Genomic DNA, 21,315 nt, shown 5'->3' on the forward strand with positions numbered 1-21,315 from the left:
GGTGGGAGTTGAGGATTTTTTTCTGCCTTGTCTTGGCTTCGATATTGCAGGTTAGCCACCACATGAGCTACTGTTAGAGATTATTACTATGATATTAAATCAAAGTTAATACAACACGTCTACTATCAACCACTCCAAACTCTAAAACTTTAGTATACACAAGCTTAAAATGACAATTATTATTTATAACGGAAAACTGAAAACCTCATAGCCTTTCTTACAGTTAACCTCTTCTTAGTTTTATTACAAGAAATGAATGTTTTTGTTTTATAGAAAATGGCGGGAAAATGCGTTAGCATACACAGTTTGTATAGTGTATGATGGGTTCAGTTTAAGCATTGATTAAGTTTACTTAATTGTAGTAAGGGCTTAAAACCAGTAAACTACCACTAAAAACCTCATTTCTTTACTCTTTTGACACTATTTGATTCAATTATTTATTTGGCCATTTAGCATAGACAAAGGAGCCGAAAAATAGGCTGTCACATTAAATTCATCAAATCAATTATTAATTGGGGTCGCCGGAATTCTAACCCCGGATATTTACCCCCATGATAAAACACCTACTTCATTTTGACGTCACATGTCTGGGGGTAGATTTCCGGCCACGAACTTTTAGGACGGATAAATTTATTAAATGATTATTTATTTCAATCAACTCACATTTCACTGTTTTCTTAACAGTTGTAATTAATCAAAATAACAATAAACCTAACACCGGAATTTAACCCCCGAAAATCTACCCCCAGAAATCTAGCCCCGTAAATCTACCCCCGGGAATCTACCCCCTCCCCTCATTGGCTACGCTACGTATCGCCAAGATCCATTGTTGTACAGTAGTTGATTTTATTAATTGGTTTATGTTTTATAAGTTTATAGTTAGTTTTACGTTTTATACATCAAAGAAGCCGAAACAAGTCTTATCTCAATTTCTGTCTGTCTGTAACGGCCCAGCAGGCATTTTACGCGGCCTTCTTCTGAAAAACAAAAGCATCGATCGGGATTCAAATAGTCTTTTTGTACTCACTGGATTGGCGAGAGTGGATTTAGCCATTAAAATATGGCCTCACTTACTTTTGAAATAAAATAATGGACGTTCAAAAACCCAATTTAGTGCGATTTCAAGTTTTCTATTAATGTTTACCACATACGTCATTTATGAAATACTGTCAGAGTACCCGTCCTTCGTACAGATGAGTTGGCGTATAAGTATAAAATGTTTATTGCAGTTATACTTGGCTTTGCGTTTGCAATGGGAGAGGACACAAATTTGGTTCTTTTAATTTAATCTACCTATGCCATAATTATAGCACATATACCATAAGCATTTTGTTCTACCACTGCAAGTAAACAATAAAAAAAAGTAAATGTCTCATTGTAGCCTAGATCACAGCTTTTTGTTGCTTTGGTTGGTTCAAATTAGCTGTTGTCATAAATGAAAAAAATAAATAATATTGCTGCACCCTGTTGGTAAACCTTATAACTTTTTAATGCTATTTATATAATATGATAGATTCAATTTCTGTAGTTGAAAAAGCTAACAAAATTCTTTAATTCCTTTTAAATATGAATACGAATACTCACAAGGTTAACATGGGAAAATCCAGAGCAAATGGGGTGGAGCCTGAAAGGATTTTTGAGATAAGAATATATGTTAGTGAATGTGAGCTATCACCATACCAATTTTCAGCCCAATCCTACCAATAGTTTTGTGTGATTGTAACTTCAAACAAACAAACACATATACTTTCACATTTATAATATTAGTATACTATAATACTAATCATCTGTATATTGAATAAATCGGAAGTCCACCACAGTTTATTATCTTTATCCCTTAGAGAATGTGTAAAAACAATGGTTCAGTGTAACACTTACAGGGGTACCATGCGCAAGGTGTGCAGTTTTTATTATATTAATAACTTTTTTTATCTCTTGTTTACAGTTGCAGACGATCTATTTATGTTTTCAACCTCATTTCAAAAATCATCTGATGGTAATCAGCTCACATTTCACCTTTAAAACTGTTACCGTATGTATAGTGTGAAAGTTGGTCAACCATTGAAAGCACCTTCTAGGAATAAATCAAAGGCTTAGGGGCCAACCTTTGAGGCCCTAATCGAAATATCCTTTTTAATTACCATTTTGTTGCGCTAGATCTTAAGCTTTAAAATGACAACTCAATCGTAAAAATCGGCGAAGTAGGTCGGGTGAAAAAGGACTGTTACAACTTGTTCAATTAGGATAATAGATAATGTTAAACAAGACAACGAAACATCACATGCTTAATACTGGATATTAGAAGGTAATTATTATAATCGAAGAGCCGTTGATTTACATAAACCAATGAATAAAATCAATTAAAACAATGAATCCTGGCCGACACGTGGGGGGGGGGGTAGATTTCCGGGTGTACAATTCCGGGGTCGTACATTTCTGATATGACCAATGGGGATAGATTTCTGGGGGTCAATTATTTCCGGGGGTAAAATTAGGTTGGGTATTTTAATTACGGGGGTAATTTAGGTTAGGGGTTGGTTTAGTTCAACCAACAATGATTTTATAATTGCAGACTTCTTCTATTTACCATAATTATGTATTTTTGCATTTAATTTAATAAATTTCTTTCCGCAAAAATCTAATCTTCAGTAGCGAAGGCTACATTGATTTTATAACTGGGAAAATGGAAATTTAATAAAAACACACATAATTTTAAGAAATAATTTATTAGTTTTATCACAATAACGTCACTTGAAACAGTATTTCAAGTATTTAGTTTACAAAAAAGCTATAAGTTAAATTTTCTATAACTTAGTTTGCAAGATTATAAATATGTACTAAATACTCTTCCTTATTACCTGTTTCAAACTTTTCAATATTATTAGGACATTAACATAATACAGTGGGACAAACACATACAGACTTGTGCAAGATTGGTAATGTGTGAAAATAGCAATTATGTTAAGACACAACTAAGATTATGGAACAAAACAACAATTACTTATCTTTAAAAAATTACTTGGATTATAAACCCAATTTCTACAATTCATTAAAATAACAAAAATGATTGAAAGCATAGAACTCCATACAAAATATGCACATTTAAATAACAAAAATTAAATTTTGATAACTTAAGGGAAATCATCATTATGCAAAAGTATTAATATTACACAACTGTTTGGAAAAAATTTAGGAAATAATGCATTGAGCAACAATTTATTTACATTTTGTTTTCTTAGTTGGGGTTTGGGTATTACACTATTGTCCACTTCTTTGTAAACCAGAAGTCAACATGTTACAATATTTTTTTAATCATGAGGTTTCATTCAAAAACACATCTTACCTACTGATCCACCTGAGAAACATTTTTATTTATGGACTACTAATGGTTTACTTAAACACAAATACAAATTAAACTATTTATTGCGAAATATTTAACTGTCGATAAGGCAGATGGGCAGTTCTTCTTTCACGTAAAACCACAAATAAGTAAGGACGATCCTCAGGGAAAAGAGGATTAGGGTCTACCCCTTTTATAACAGTACTTAATTTATAAGAGCAACAAAATTAAACTTCTTTCTTCTCTAAAAAAACTAAAACTTTCACTTTCTCTCGGAGTAGAAAAAAACAGAGACTTGCTGCTCTCTCAGAACAAAAATAAATGAAAACTTCTTTCTCTCAAAACCTATAAAAACTTAAACTTTTTTCTTCTCTTTAAATATAAAATCTTATAAAATCACAGCTGAAACTGAGCGGTACAAAGTTAAGCACTTATTTCCAAAATATACATTTTCCTTGGTAACTGTCATGTTTATTAACTCAGTTCAGTTCATCCGCTTGTGTTTCTTGTATCAAACTGACGTCTAAGATGCAGAATACACTGCGGCACATAGGACAAGTACACTTTGAGGACAACCATACTTCAGGATGATCTTGATCCTGACGAGAAGCGAACCTGAAACATGATACAACAAACCCTTATTAATCTGACTTCACCCCATTCGAACAGCAGTTTATAAACATTTTTTCCCGCGAAGTCAAGAATTTGCCACTGTAAACTACAATTTTTGTCGTTGTTGTTCAATAGCACACAATCATTACTGTTAATGTGAATGGTCGGGCGTACGTCTTTGCTATGGTTACTGCTAGCCAAATGCACTTAAAATTTGGAACGTATGAATTAAATTTAATACAATGGTGGTGTAGAACATTAATCATGTTGATACTTTATCAAAGTAAAATGGAATACGGTTGGTTTGGAATGTGATTGCAAATAAATAATTAGTGTGAATGTGTGTTTATACGTTTTGGTTTCTAAGCCTTAGCCTTTGTCACCTTGCACATAGCCAAACGATGGCAAATACATAGACCTAAGTGTAGGCTGTAGTGGATGTAAATTGGCAAGTCCTAGTGTTTGTTTACGCAACCCCTGTTGAAATTTGGTACCTCACACCGTGATCAAACAAAAATCATAAAAGCCACCACCAACATGATGATACAACAAATACAGCAGATCATGAGTTGGCTGCGATCACGGGAGATTCTAGAATCTAAAGTCATAAAGTATTGGGAACCTTTTTGAAGAATCAGAATGGCCCACCCATATTTTTGAGTTTTAACTGCATGGCTCAACCCTGGTTTATTTCCAGTTGACTTAATTCAAACCGATTTTACGGTTTTCATGATTGAGTGGGTAACCTTCATCCAATAATATTGGATGAAGGTTACCCAATAAGATGTCATGATCATACAAATAAATTTCACATGTGATTTAGCTTGTATCTATAGGCCAACTGGCATAAAACAATAGTTTAGCTAACATTCAATGATTGAATATCCCTCTAGAGTGTCAACAGAGCTAAATATTAGTAACTTCTACTAACAAGGAATGTAGAAACTCACCATCGTCCCATGCAGGAAATGCACCACATGGGCCGGCAGTAACAGTTACCGCATGGGTCAACTCCTTCATCTATACAGTGTTTCACTAATTTGATGTTGGATAAATTCACCATACATCCAATGCACATTTCTAATTCCTAAAACAGAACAGATTAAGTAAAATTGTATAGTAAAATGGGAAGACAAATTTAATTATATTAATTTTTTAACGATAAAAGTTTTGAGGGAATGAGTTTTAACGATTTTAGAGATGTGAAAAATATTTTAAAGCCAACAAATTTATTTACAGATAATAAGATAAATGGTAACTCCATCCATTTCAACAATACAATCATTGTTACTATTAAAAAATTGTTATTATGCAGTGTAAAATTATTATAAATAAATAATTAAAGGATCGATGAACTAATATAGTTTAAAACTTTAAAGTAGCCAGTGAATGATGCATTATACTTATGAAGACAAAAACTAGTAGTCAATTGAGAAATTATTTTCCGAATACACAATGGTTTACAGGTTGAGGCAATTTCTGATGCAGTTACCACTTTGCCCATTAGATATCAAGGGTGTTGCCTGCATGATATCTAAGGGGCTTCAGCCTCCCCCTCTATAAGAAGAATAAGAATCTCGATTACCCTTTAAGAATTTTACATTGCAATAGGGTTTCTCATTTTGCTGCATAATAATATTACAGTGTAATTAAATATATTACAGAAAAGAATAACAAAGATAATTTAATTGATTAAGTTAAAACAAGCTGCCCTAGTTTAAAATCTGCTAATGGCAGGCACGTGATGAAAGACTAGGTAAAAAACAAGATTTTGTTGAAGTAACCTAAAGTAGAACTCCAATAATCCGAATCATTGTGACCATAACACATTCGGATAGTCAAACATTTGGAAAATTGGATTTTTACAGAATTTGGGGGTATTTTACAGAAAATAGGCCGAGTAGAGTCGAGCTTTAACCATTGTGATGGCAGAACGCATCTACCGATTTTGCAATCCCAAAATTCACGCTTTCGCCACGATTACGGAGGACGGTTATGATTTTCCGTGACCACGGGAGACGAAGATGTCAACACGACCATGGGGTATATTTAACATTTTGCCGTGATCACAGAAGACGATGGGGATGTTTTCGGGACCACTGGAGACAAAGATCATGTCTACACGACCACAGGAGAGGATGACAATGTTTCCATGACCACTGGTGACAATGATGGTGTCCACACGACCAAAGAGAAATTTTGGATTTAGTCTCGATCACGTCTTTAACGATTCTTATTACTGTACTGTGGTTTTTAAGGTTTGTTTCAACTCTTCCTGAAAGCAATTCAGATAATTGGCAATTTGGATGGGTTGGAGTTTGAATAGTTGGAATTCTACTGAGCTCATATTGTAAACAATAAAGTAAGAAACCACATATAAATTGAACCATTCATTATTTAGGTAACTTTTATCGTTATTGTTATTTACGTGTTGTAAGTTTATATACATTAGATACAGTGATCATAACCTACATTTAAAATAGGTGTCGCGGTTGTCAAAATGTGTACTTTGGTATTTCTTGTTTTTAATTTTTTTTTATAAGGTTGGTGGTCTCTTTTAACTTTGCATTTTCCCGTCCACATAAGCTAGTATGCGTGGAATGTATCTAACAAAGCATGGGGTGAGCCAATACAATACAAGGGTGAACTGTACTGATAAAAAGTAGTGGCAGTGACCAGGATCCGAAAACTGCCTTTGGCCCGATGTCCGTGACGCTACTAACTGAACCACCGACTCACCTTAATATTATTTGCATAGGAGCACTAAACAGAGAACTTGACCCTATAATGCATCTTTTTATTTGCTTCATTACCCCTCAAAAATCAATCTAGGCAATGTATTCAGCATGTGACCCTACTCTATACAAACAATGTAACTGAGCCCCTCCCCAATATTTTTTACAGTTTTAAAGTTGCTTCCCATGTAGCTTACAACGGTGTAAAAGAGTATTCCTAATTAAAACTGAATATAAAAAACTTAGGGATGGCATGGCTTACTAATTAAATTTATTATATTTTAACATAATAAACAGGAGCATTGAGCGTTTATTATCATAGTTTTTATGTTACCTCAGTAGGGTGATGTCGAGGGTTTAGGTAAACTTGCTCTTTGAATACTTCCACAAACTGCTCAGCTTTCGTTTGGTGGAATACAATATCTTGGGCAACTTGGATAGGTCGTAGAACTTTGTCTTTCAGATCTTTATAGTCTAGAGCATTTAATCTGAAAAAAATAATATTGAACACATACATTTTTAGAGAAGGATAATCATTACTTGTACACTAACATGGCAGGTTGCCGGAATACTACCTCCCAAACCAGTTTCTACGTCATGAGAGACCGGGGTATAGTTTTCCAGAGGCAGCCTCAAGTTAATTGCAGTAGAGGTAAGTCGTTCGGTCAAGATTTGATTCAAGCGAGTCATCCAAGGTGAACGAATGTTCCAAATCTCATGCACCACATATACCCGTTCATTCTCACCATTCAACATATAGACAACATTGAGAACATATAGTTTATGCTGAGTGAGTGTATCTAAACAACTACAAGTAAGTGATTGCAACGCGATCAGCTTTTTGTGGGCGTTTTTTATTCTGTGCAAAGCGAACATAAAACAATTGTGGGTAAAAAAGTTGCAAAAATTGTAGCACTATCAAAACTGAGAAACACGGACAGCATAGAACTGTGAGAAAACTGGACAATATTAATGTAAATATTTATATAGCCTAAATATGTTTTCATATCTCCTTACTGAAAGTAACTATTTTCGATAACAGCTGATATGAAAGAAAGTAGGCTAGTTGTTTCCCAAGCTCTAATTTATAGTTAGAGAAAAACGATCAGCTGATTTTCCCTCGCTCTAAATTTACTCTCCCTCGCTCTCGATTAGTACTCCATCTATCCACTATATATGCTAGTGTTTTGTTAGGTTTGTTTTAATGATTGAAATCAGCTGTTTTTATTGTTGCACAATCTAAATCTATACAGAAACAGGCATTAGTTTGTTTTGTTGGCTTTTAGCATAGTGCGTGTTTGATATTGCTCAATGCATGTCTAACATTACTGATGATTTGATGAAAATAGCTTCAGAGGTAACTCACCTTCCACCAGATAAACCACGGGAATAAAAAGGGGAATACAGAAAGCTTAGAAACTGGTACAAATTACAAAATGTGAAGTCAATTAAAGTACGGTAAGTGACAAAATATCTATTAATATACAGAGTGGATGAAAAGTAACTTACACCCCCCCTTAACTTTTCAACCATTTGAGATATTTGAAATCTGTTTGTGGCAATCTTCTTAGCTATGAGGGGCTACAATAATTATGGTCAATTTTGAAAATTTTGCCCTTAGGGGTATCGGGGGTAGGGGGTAGCTCAAAATTTTCAAATGACAAGTATAGTCGAGTTTGGTATCATTTTACAGGTCTCGACAAAACATAACTGTTGCCATAAAAGAAACCAAAATCGGCCCACTAATAACAAAATGGTGCCCTAAAACATTTCAAATCCAAATAACATGAGGGTGGCTGAAAATTAACTTGCACCCCCTTTAACTTTTTAACTATTTAAGATATTTGAAATCGGTTTGCGGCAACCTGCTTGGATATGAAGGGCTACAATAATTATGGTAAGTTTTGAAAATTTTGCCCTTAGGGGTAGCAGTGGTAGCGGGTAGCTAAACATTTTCAAATAGCAAGTATAGTCGAGTTTGGTATCATTTTACAGGTCTTGATGAAACATAATAATTAACATAAAGAAAATATAAATCGGACCTTTTAACAAAATGGCAGCTAAAAATGATGAAGACAATGGTTATTAAAAGTGATTTTGACCCGCCATTTTGTTATTAATGGTGCCCGCTACTCTTAAGGGCAAAATTTTCAAAATTGACCATAATTATTGTAGCCTCTCATAACTAAGAATGTTGCCACAAACAGATTTCAAATATCTCAAATGGTTGAAAAGTAAAGAAGGGGGGAGGTGTAAGTTACTTTTCAGCCACTCTGTATTTATCTAAAAAATCTACACTTATGTACGTTGTGAAGTGTATTTTCATGATAAAGAGTGGTCTAAAACTACTACTAAGATATGTTGTTCAGTATGTGTGTATTTTTGCGTCGTGATAAAAAGTATCGTTCATAGCTCGTACCGAAAGCTATTTTCCGACACTTGCTCCATTATTCCCGTCCTCGGCTTTGCCTCGTACATGAAAATGACTCTCACCTGCTCGGCTTTGCCTTGCATAGCCTATGAGATTTGGGTTTCCTGTCTCATGTTCATGAAACTTGAGAGCATCGGAAAATACCACTTTCGGTCCTAGTAATGTAATATACTATTCCACTTGGGGAAAATTTTTTTATATTAGAAAAATCTGCAGTAGAAATGTGGTTAGCTTTGCTATCTCTGAGTTGTAGTTTTTGAAATATAAATACACACATACAGCATAACCTCGATGTTGTACAGTTCAAACCAGGATGGTGACTAAGACAGTAAGAGTGACTGATAATAACAAGACCAAAGTGTACGTCTTACCCTCGACAGCTGGAATATAAGTGAGTAAAATGGCTCTGGCTATGCCATTAGAGTGATCGACGACTATGTTGCAGATTAGTGCCACAAGCAAAAGGGGGCCGCATCGTTTTGTACTAAAACAACTTTTATTAAACAAAATTGAATTTTCATTGTGTAATATTAATTAATTGCCTCTATCACATAGTGGGAGATGTTCACAACTTTGCCATGATCACTGGTGATGATAATGGTGTCCCCGAGATCACAAGAGATGTTCACAATTTCACCTGGGAGGCAGGAGCTGCTCGGGTTATTTTAACCTAGAGCCGCAAGTAACTTAAATTTGGCACTGAAAACAATCCTAAATATCTTGTAAATAAGAGGTTATCTAACCTTTAATTTGTCTAGTGATTCCCTACCCTCTTCTAAGGATGGATGGTGACTATTTTACCTTGATACGGTTCTTGCCAAGAGACCATACATAAAAATTAAATACGGTATTTGACAACTGCTGAGGCCAACAGTAAACACTAGGCTCAGTTGATATGTGCAGACTGCAGTTTTGTTGGTAGGGCGATGACCTTTTTACTTTTATTACCACTGTTGTAGTTTAAGTTGAATTAATTCATTGAATTTAAAACTCATTTAATTGTTAAGAATTTCTCTAGGATTTTCCTTAGAGTCCTCATTAATTTTGTATTCCTCTGCAGTATCCATGTAGCGGCCTTTGTTGCAGTACATACCTGAAGTAGGCGACATTATCACCCACCCTTAGATGAGGTCAAAGAATGAAGCACTTGACAAATTCAAGGTAAAATAACCTTCTATTTGCATATTTAGTGATTTAAGACTACAAAAAATCTAAGTAGCTAGGCCTACTCAAAACCAATTCAATCAATAAACAAATGTGATATTAAGATTACCTGATGTAGAAATGATGGGAACCTCTCTGAGTGAAGGATACCTTGATGTTAAGGAACTGCGCAGACCCTGAGCCGTTCACTGCTAGTGCGTGAGTATCAGCTGTGTCCAGTGAGAGTGTAGTGTTGCTCTGATGGGCAAAGTACATGTTGTAAGGAGTCACCTTGATAATCCAGTTTTCCGTCACTACCACATCCACCAGTGTACCACACTTAATGATAATTTTATTCACCCTGGAAAGGGGATTTACTGTTAGTTTTGAATATAATTGAGAAAAGGAACTTTAACTGCAATTAAAATCTATCATCTGTGGGCTAACAACTATACAATATAAATAGGTTTACATACCTTACATCATAAATCCAAATTTGTCCTGGGGGACTAGTTTCGAAACAACAGCTTCGTTTTCAATCATCTTGCTTTATAAAATCATTGGAACATATTGTCGTCGTCAATACAACATTCAACACACACTAACATGTTATATTTTTGTCTATTGACGACGACAATGTCTTCCAATGATTTTATGAAGTAAGAGGCTTAAAAATGAAACTGTTGTTTAAAAACTAGTCGCCAAAGACTAAATAAAGATTGATGACGTAAGGTATGTACATCTATTTATATTATCACAAATCAATTCAAGATGCAAAGATGAATAAAATAAAACTATACGTAAATCAATCAAAAAATTACCATTTTTGTGAGTGCAACCACAATTCTCACGACACTTTTTAGGCCTACGGCTCTCTGTTGCGGTTATAGCTATTTTGTGTTTACACCACTATTAATGGATAACTCAATCTTCCATGCAATTTCACGTTAAAATCTATTAACCACGAAGCATGTTGTAAAAGAAAGTAGAGTTAAATCTTTTGAGTGAAAATTCAGTACATGTATTCCTCTGTAATTTTACTGTCACTATGCCTTACTTCTAAACCGGCAGTTAAATACACAGAGCTATCATATTTTGTCTATTTACCTGTCTCCACACCTAGCTCCACACTTTGGAGCTATATTTGTTGTTTTTTTTACACTACTTTGGAAAAAGATTTCCCAACAATCACAACCAACGGGGGAGAATACTTTCATTTTTTTATATTGCAAACAAAGCAACCCTAACCCAATAAAGAAAAAAATATACGTATAAAGATTTATTTTTAAAAATTTGTTTAAATCAATTTAATCATAAGCCTATAGTTTTAAAATTAATTTTACGAACTAATTACTACTACTAGGCCTAATTATATTACCTAAATTAAATGTAATGTCCAGCCACTGTATCATTTAAACCAAACAATAGTTACCGGTAATTACCTACAGTACCAACAAATGATCCTAGTTTTGATGACTGGCAATGATTTAGAACTTTAAGTCAATTTTAAAGTTTTTATGTTTTAGGTTTATGTTTTTATGTATACCTAATTATAATTTTAGAGTTTTAAATAATGAAGTCTAACATAACCAACCAGTGTGAAAAGGTACACCAATATCTTAGCAAACCCATTTACTACTACTGGTGATAATAGGCCTTCTTAAGTTTTACTCACCTTCGGAACTCAACATTGATATCAGATGCCAAAGTTCGCCAATTCATTTGACCAGCATTTCCACTGAATAAAGCAAGCCTTTTTGATATTGGATGTTCTTCCCAGTTGTTTTTCCTCCACCTGTACACAATGACTCCTGTTGTTATCGGAAGAATTAGGCCAATCGTTCCGATAATGTTCATCAGGCATAAACCTTTCTGTATCAAGGGATAGTATGCAATCCAAAACATACCAATATTGTAACCTACAGAAAAGAACTAATTTGTTTTAATTCAATTATATATTTCAAAACTGAAAGATCAAATGAAAATTGGCATCTAGATAAGTATTTAGCCTCTTAAATGTAAATAACTTCTTGATCAGCATTGTACGTGTTATTAAATTTACGGAAAGTAAATAAAAGAAACGTCTTTTAACACTTAAAACATGTACAATGTAAACAAATGAGTCTTAAATGTAAACAATAATTTATTTTTAAATGCACAATTAATATTCATTTGGCAGTCCTAAATTAACCCTATGAAATTAATACAATTTTTCGATACCACCATTAGAGCTAGCCTACATAAGCTACATAACCTGCCCAATGTTATTCTTCTATTCAAAATCGATCACTATTTTGTCAGTAAGTTAGTATAGCACAGATATGTTGCAAGTGTATTAGAAGTACAGTAAATACTTTCCGAACTTTCTGTAAATGTAATAACATGTACCATGGGGAGTAAGCTAGTCTATTGGTAGAGGACAGAACTACAGTCCACGTAGTCCCCGGTTCAAATCCCACCAACCACCATAAGATTTTATCATAAATTATAATACACCACAAGCTTCTAGGCCCAGCCTGAAGTACAACGGTTTTGGGCTAGGGCCTTTGCCTTAGGATATAAAAGGTTACATATAGGTATTTAACTTAATAGTTTTTTTAACAAAAAGTAAATTTAAAATTCTGGACTATTAGCGAATAAACCTATCCCCCCCCCCCTTAGTCCTGGTAATAAAATTTGCAACCTACAGCTGATGAGTGTTGGCTACCCAACAAAATTAGCTGCAACAAGGTCGCTAAAAAGCTAAAAGATCGGATAGAAAAATTAAATAATAATTAAAGTTGGAAGCATGGTAAAAATCACTAAATCAATAAAGTTTTTTCATTGTCAAACTTATTCACGGCTTTTTCTGTCCAATAAACCATTAACTAAATTATTTTTTTTAAATTTTACTATCACAATTAGCATGAAAAATAAGGACTAGGCTAAGTTAAGAGATCTATAAAAACTATTAATGTAAAATAAAAGATATAGGCTAAAGCAAAATTTTTTTTAAACTCAATCACAGGTCTCCGTTTGCATAAAGACAAATACATGAGGAATACTACCCCAGGGAGTGACGAACTGTGTGGTATGCAACATGCTATAAAACAGTCTGAAAGTACAGTCACAGGTTCCTCTAACCTTGCATGTAGGCTATATTGCGCTTCACATAGTCATACCACATGGAAAGAGCAGTGACGTAAATAACACCCACCATGGGGGGGGGGGGGTGCTGCTGTCCAGAATTCTGGTTTGATTGAAATCAAAGCATTGACGGCAAATGATGCTTTCATGTTTTTTCATGTCAACTTCAACATGGCCTTTGATCATTTTTTCCCAATAAAATGTAAAAAGGTGCATGTTGGCAAGTCAGGGGTTTCTAAAAATAATAGTTTGCCTGTTGTTAAGGACTGGTATACCCCTGAACTCTCTAGGCTAAAGAACATGATAACTTTAGTTAATGATTTAGTTAGTGTAAGACCTGATCTGTCTAACTTGCTTAAGCTGCTTAGAACACAATACCGTAAGAATGTGAGGGATGCAAAGATCAACTCAAATGCCGCATACATAACAGGGGCTTCCAATCCCTGTAAGGCGGCCTGGAATTTAATAAATCAAAATAGACCTCAAACAAAGTCTGATATTCTTGATCCGTCTTTTGCATCTGCTGATTAATTCAATTCGTACTTTGTTGATTCTGTTGAGTCCATCTTGTCAACCATTCCAAATATAACGCAATCCTCTCCTGTGATCCTGTCAAGCATACCTGATGGTGCACCTACTTTTGAATGGAAACATGTATCGGTCCAAGACATTATTAATGCTGTTATGGGCTTTAAACTCTCTAACAGTAAAGATGTGTATGGCATGACACCTAATCTTTTGAAACACATTGTGTGGGCACTGGCACCTATACTAGCCCATTTGGTTAATGTATGCTTTTTAGTTGGTATTTTTCCTGCTCCATTAAAAGTCTCTAGAACTGTGCCTGTCTATAAAAAAGGGTCCCGTGACAATGTTGCAAGTTATCGACCAATATCGTTGATTCCTGTATTTTCTAAACTGTTTGAAGCTATTATGTTTGCTCAATTGTACGACCACCTTGAAGCACACAGCCTTCTGGTGCCTGGTCAATTTGGCTTCAGGAAAGCCAAATCCACTATATTGGCTGTTGATTCTATTGTACAATTAATTGTTGATGCTTTTGAGTCTAAGAAATCTACCTCCATAATACTTTGTGACCTCTCTCGCGCTTTTGATTGCGTGTCACATGAAATTTTGCTCTTGAAATTGGGAAAATATGGCCTAGAAGGCAGTGCTCTGAGATTGGTCAAATCCTACCTCAGTGATCGCCAACAGGTTGTAAGTTGGAATGGTATTACATCTAAACCATTAGCTGTAAGACACGGGGTTCCGCAAGGTTCCATTATGGGTTATTTTTAGTAACAATCAATGACCTCTATACCAGACTTGAAGGTAATTGCATGTTGTATGCAGATGATACTTCCCTTATATCATGTAAAGCGACCCGTGAACAAGCAGAGCTGTATGTTAAGAAGATTTTTGAGTCAGCCTCAAATTGGTTTGTTGACAATAAATTAGTGCTCAATAATGAGAAAACACAGTGCATAACATTTAGCCTATGTGATTCCCAGATTGTTCCTTTCCAAGAGCCTGTCAAACTCCTTGGTATAACCCTTGACCCCTGTCTCAATTGGAAAGACCACATAAGCCAAGTCTGTACTAAACTAAGTAGAGTAGAACATCTTTTAAGACGTCTAAGTGACCAATTGCCACAGAGTACCCTTAGAATGTCCTTCTTTGCATTTTTCCAACCTCACATATCCTATGGGTTAATTTTGTGGGGCCATTCACCCAATGTCGAAAAGATCCTGCGACTGCAAAAGAAGGCAGTAAGGATTCTCTGTCATGCTCACTATAAAGAACACAGTAAGCCCTTGTTTAAGAGACAAAGAATTCTGACAGTTGTAAATATGTATATATTCCAATGCCTTGTTAGTATTAAGAACAGCATGAATGATTTACATGTAACCAGTTCAGTGCACAATCATGACACTAGGTTTAGTTCTAAGCTTGTCATTCCTCGGTCCAGGACTGATAAAAGAGCTAGGTCATACCCTGTTTCAGGAATAAAACTGTTTAATGACCTTCCTGGTCATGTGAGAAATCTGGAAAGAAAGAACTTCCAAACCGTAATATTTGATTGGCTGATTGAAAATCCTTTTTTCAAATTCAAAGAGTTTTTTGAAACTGTATTTAGTTAAGTTTTCCTCTGAACAGCCTGTTTGCTGTTTTTGCATAGTGCATGCATTTTGCATGAACTGCATTTGTTTGCTTTATATCTTTTTGTGCATGGTCTTGAACATATTTTTTTTCACATGGTTGGTTTTGATCGATTTTTGCTTGGTTTGATTTTTAAGTCTTGATATTTATTTTATGTAACATAGACATAGCCTGTAACAATGTTGTTGTTGATTGGCCAAATAAATTCATTGTATTCATTGTATTCATCATTGTATTCAGAAGGTCAAGCTGTCACTACTCGATCGCGAAAAAGGTGACATTGTTTCCGTGACCGCGGGAGACAAAGATGATATTTCAAGACCGAAGAAGATAGTTTATTCATCATTTTGGTACAATTGTGGAAAAAAGGTTGTTTCTGTGACCACAGGAGACAATGATGATGTTTTCAAGACCGCGGATGATGTACAAGATGTTGCAACGGAAACAATGACGAGTTTCCATGAACGCACTCCTGAGGTCATGGAAACTCCACGATGATCATGTCCACAGTTACGCAGGAGATTTGGATTTTAACGTGATCACGGCTTTTAACTTACTGAGATAAACAAATAAAAAATAAGTGGTGATGTTTTGGTGAGGTTTAATAAAAACCTCAACCACCCATAGTGCTGGATTTAGGCTACCTGCGGCCCTAAGCCAAATTAATCAAGAGGCCCCCATCCCAATGGGGGAAATTCCTGGTGATTGCAGAAAAAATCGTGAACATCCCCTGTGGGCAATCACAGAGACATCGTCATCAACACCCACCACCACGGTAAAATGATGAACATCTCCCATTAGCCAAAATCACGGCGATCTCACCGTCTCCCCCCACGGTGGCAAAATCGTTAATATCTCCCGTAGGCCGCAATCAGGGCTACATCATCATTGACACACACGACCACGGCAAAATCATGAACACCTCCCATGAGCCGAAATCACGGCGATATCATCAGTGTCACCCGCCACAGTGGCAAAATCGTGAATATCTCCTGTGGGCCGCAATTAGGGCTATATCATCATTGACACATGTGACAACGGCAAAATGTTAAATATCCCCCGCTGTTTGCAATCACGGGGGCATTATCATCGACACCCGCAACACCGGCAACATCGTGAATATCTCCCATGGGTTGCAATCACGGGGACATCATCATTTTCACCCGCAATCTCAGCATTGATAATTTAGAAAAAAAATTTTGCTCTGAAAAAAGAAATTGTCAGGCCTTTGCGGCTCCTTTTGCTTGCAGCCCTAGGCCATGGGCTAGTGGTAAATCCGGCACTGACCACTTATCTCATACACCTGAGACTGGCCTTATGAGTGATAAAAAGAAACAGTGGATTAAGTTACAGTTTGGTCTAGGCCTATGTATAAGTCATGTGGGCAGCCAGTGGTCGCTGAAGCAATAAGAGAGTTACCCCAAGTTAAAGCTACCTGTCTCCCAGAGACCAGCAAAATCTGGCTTATCAGCCTAAGACTAAGGTAAGGTAGGCCTAGGTCTATGATCTACACAAAACAGCTTAATCATTATTTCTCTTTGTATAACTTAGTATGCAGAGGTACTTGCATACCTGGTCTAAGTTAGTAGACTATCTTTAGGACCAGTAAGTTAGGTGACCAATAAAACATAGTCAGAAAAATAACTGGGTAAACTAGGCCTACTGTCCTCTTGTCTTAAAAACCATATGATTTGGACCAGTTTTCGGGTACAGTTTCTTAACTGGGCTACGCTAATTTTCTAATAATTAATGCTTACCTATTGGAATAAAACTGTGAATGAACATTGTGTATGTTGATCGTTTGATGTGATAAAAAACAAAATTTTCCGTTTCACTGCCTATGATCCTTCCGAATAGGCTTTCTACAGTCAATCCAGCAGTAAAAAATTCATTTGTTTTGAATACGAAACAATATGAGCAAATTATATAAAATAGGGTAAACAGGGTCCCGGTTTCGTACATCGTCAATGTTGGATTGCATACAAGAAGACTAATTAATTAAATGTCAATTAAATATACACTATATATCAGAAACGTTCGTTTGAAATTAGATTAGGTTAAGTTTAAAATGAGAAGTGTAATGTGATGTGGTCGTGGTGATGATGATTATGAATAGTATAGGAATAGGATGGATGGATAAACTCTAACAAAACATCAACATCAACAATAACAATAATAAATTGACAATATCATAATATATCAATGTATCATGGATAATATTATTGGCTATTGGCTAATGAGTATTGAGTAATGACTATATGGGGACAATGACATAATGACAAGACAAGACAATGACAATGGCTACAGCCTACAGCTGTGCTGTGGGCTGTGACGCATTTTTCCTTTTCCATTTATTTAATTCCTGCTTTTTCTTAAGCGGGTCAAATTCTGTAATCATGCAACTTAAGAATACTAAATGTAAAACACTACACAGGGTAATCAACGCTAGCTGGCCACCATATGAATTTAGTTTTTTGAAATTTAGAGTTAATTTTGGAAAATGGTGGCTGAATTAAAAAAAAAACTAAAATCATATTTTTAACTGCAACAAAAAAATAAAGGAATGTCCCTCTTTAAACTTTTCTATAATTCTTACCGTTTCCGATATCCCAATGGTGGCCTCCTTGAGTTGATCACTCTGTAAATATACATACAGGGTTTTTTTTTAAACTTGCATCTTTATTTATGTAAAAACCGCAATAGATAGAAATATGCAGTTGGAATCATCCATTGACGTAGGGAGCACAATTTTTTTGAATTCAACGTTACATTCACATTCCCCCCCTTTCCCCCCCTGCCCCCAACTTAATTTTTTTACATAGCAAGGTACCCCTTGTGACATATCAAATAAAAGAGCATGAAAAAAGAAAATGTTTGATGAAAAAAATTGAAAATCGGTTCATAAATTTGTGAGATATTCCCCCCTCCCCCCGGAACTTAATTTTTTTTTAAAGCAAGGTATCCCTTGTGACATATCAAATGAAAGAGCATGAAAAAAGAAAATTTTTGGTGAAAAAAAATTTTAAATCGGCTTATGAATTTGTGAGATAACCCCCCCCTTTTCCCCTACCGATAACTTGTTTTTTAATAGCAAGGTACCCGCCCTTGTGATATATCAAATGAAAAATAAATTTCACCAAACATTTTCTTTTTTCATGCTCTTTCATTTGATATGTCACAAGGGGTACCTTGCTATTAAAAAAAAATTAAGTTCCGGGGAAGGGGGGGGGGAAATATCTCGCAAATTTATTAACCGATTTTCAATTTTTTTCATCAAACATTTTCTTTTTTTCATGTTCTTTTATTTGATATGTCACAAGGGGTACCTTGCTATTTAAAAAAATTAAGTTGGGGGCAGGGGGGAAAGGGGGGGAATGTGAATGTAACGTTGAATTCAAAACAATTGGGCCCCCTACGTCAATAGATGATTCCCGAAAACTGCATATTTCTATCCATTGCGGTTTTTATATAAATAAATATGCAATTTTTTAAATAAACACCCTGTATATATAATTGTAGAGCCACAAACACTATAGCTTTTAGACAAAACATTACCGGTAGCCATAACGCATTTTTTAAATTCCCAACAGTAGAATCCGAAATCAAACAAATAATTCATCAGTTGAAAAAACAAGATAAGCTCAGGAGCTGATTAAATATGCAACAACATTTTAATAAATATGAAAGCAAATAAGAAATGCAATAAAAACTGGACCATAGGATAACTCTATCACCAGGGATGCAATTATGAAAAACAATCAAGCAGCTCTTTCTTGGAAGTTATTAAACATGAGGAGAAAAAGTTGAGATTTGGAGGAATACTGTTTCCCAAACAATGTTGTCTTGGTAGTGTGCTGTTGTAGGCATACACTGTAGAAAGATGCCCCCTCTCAAATAGGTCCTGGGATCGGGATGGTCTGGAGCAGCGAAAGTTGATTATTCGTTGATTCTGCTCAGCAGCTCAGGAGAGTCAAGCTCTGCATTGAAAATCTTCCTCAGGAAAACCAGGTTTAAGCAATACGCCTTCGAGAACTCAGTGGTTTAGCCGAAGATGCTGTCGAAGATCCTCAATGTGTACATCACCCTGAACGGGGATCACAGACAAAGTTGTTTTTTAAGCTCTACAAAATAATAAAAAAAATTGCAAATTTCTATGTTTTTAGGGTCAAAATAGGCCATACTTTCACCCCATAACCGTTCCGAAGTCTGACAACCGTTCTTCATAGTCCGATCATGCTGACTCGCGAACTCGTTCGAATAATAATGTAAGTTTACAGGTTTATATCAAAATTAATCAAAAACGGATCATTTTTGCTCGAGTTATCGTGATAATGTACACACGCACGCACACACACACACATATACATGCATTTTAACGGTTGGTTTTTTTTTGCCTCTAGGGACCTCAAAACGAAAAAGTAAATTGGTCCCGGGTCCAGGTCTTACCATGAGTACTACAGTAATAGCTTATCCCCTATGATGGGAAATTCGCTAAAAGAGAGCTTGATGATGAGGTCCTGTTGGATGAAACTACTGTGCACTTGGGAGTCTATCCTCATGACCCTTTATCAACCCTAGCCTTCGATCGAGCACTCTGTTACCCCATTTACGTTAAACAATCAAACTCTCACTATTAAAAATTGTGATACTGTTCAAAATTATTTCTGAGGCTCATTTGAATGGTTCCTAACAAATGAATTATCCAGGGTAAGGGTGTTAACCTTACGCCTAACCCCTTTCCAGGAGGACCAGGTAATTTTTCTTCAAGGTTTTCTTCCTTTAGCCTTTATGATCCTCTCCCAAACTACAAGAGGCAGCAGTGTTAGTTATGGTTCGCCCCGGGTATTTTATTTCCCTGGCACCCGTCATATCTGACGAGCTTTCCCCAATCCACCCGGGGGGAGAGGCACCCGATGGGAGACCAACAACGCCACACGGGTGGATGCTATTGTAAAGACAATAATGTTTCTGTAAACAGATTGAGTGAACTGGTAAATAATGGAAATTATGAAGAGAATATGGTATAATGCGACGTGTTTTTTCTAAATCGGAGAACAGCAACAGCTGGAGATTTGAAGATTTTGTTTGACAAAAGTGAGAGTTTCAACAATTATAGATGGATGGAAGAGTTAGAATATTGATTCGTAGAAGAATTTATTGTCTGCAGGATCGGCATTTGGGAAGGCAAACAATTTTCTTACTGGACATTTTTTGGGAATTTAAACAGAAACTTTGTTATTCATGGCCCCATAGAGATAAAGCATATGCTAATTGAGGATAAATGAGTCCTATGTATGGATATAATTAACGTCGTAGTTTGCAGTGTTCTTTAAAAAACGCAAGACAGAACTTCCAGGGCTCATGTTTTATTAAACATATTGATGTGATCACTGATCGTGGAGGTAATGATGTTCATCTAAGGTCAGTCCACGGCCACCTTCGAAGCCGCAGCCTGGTAGAATTGGCAAACGTTCCATAAACTAACATAACAGACATGTTACACCTGCTCATTTATTAATAATATGGGCAAATACTAGCTGGTGTTGGTTAGTCTATGCTATTGACTATATACCATTTGGTATCTATGCTAATGCAGAGGTTAGGTAAGCCCGACTCATGGCCTCGTATTCCTATCTTACTCATTATTTGGAGCAGCAGGTCGTGATCCACGGTATCAAGCACCTTTTTTCAGATAAAAAAATCCTGCTGAGTTGAATCGAGATCGTCTACTCCTTTGTCTTAAAAGGAGAAGGACGACCATCGCGGTG

General features: G+C 35.7%; 1 protein-coding gene across 2 annotated transcripts; it reads right to left on the bottom strand.

The window, feature by feature from the left end:
- Positions 1 to 2,626: 2,626 nt before the first annotated feature.
- LOC128999149 (transmembrane protein 129-like) lies at positions 2,627 to 17,793 on the bottom strand. 2 transcript variants are annotated; one of them, XM_054425522.1, is made up of 6 exons: positions 17,305 to 17,793; positions 11,937 to 12,180; positions 10,392 to 10,622; positions 7,022 to 7,175; positions 4,903 to 5,039; positions 2,627 to 3,955 (listed from the first exon to the last, which is right to left on the bottom strand). In XM_054425522.1, exons 1-6 carry the CDS (start codon positions 17,507 to 17,509, stop codon positions 3,820 to 3,822), a joined length of 1,107 nt encoding a protein of 368 aa, XP_054281497.1. In that variant the 5' UTR covers positions 17,510 to 17,793; the 3' UTR covers positions 2,627 to 3,819. The 2 variants fall into 2 exon arrangements, with proteins under 2 accessions (XP_054281497.1, XP_054281498.1); XM_054425523.1 differs by having other exon boundaries at positions 11,937 to 12,056; positions 17,305 to 17,412.
- Between the last annotated feature and the right edge of the window lie 3,522 nt (positions 17,794 to 21,315).

The sequence above is a fragment of the Macrosteles quadrilineatus genome, unplaced genomic scaffold (genome assembly GCF_028750875.1).
Source record: "Macrosteles quadrilineatus isolate MER2022 unplaced genomic scaffold, UCM_ALF_1.0 Scaffold_7__1_contigs__length_78375512, whole genome shotgun sequence".
Taxonomy (NCBI): Eukaryota; Metazoa; Arthropoda; class Insecta; order Hemiptera; family Cicadellidae; genus Macrosteles; species Macrosteles quadrilineatus.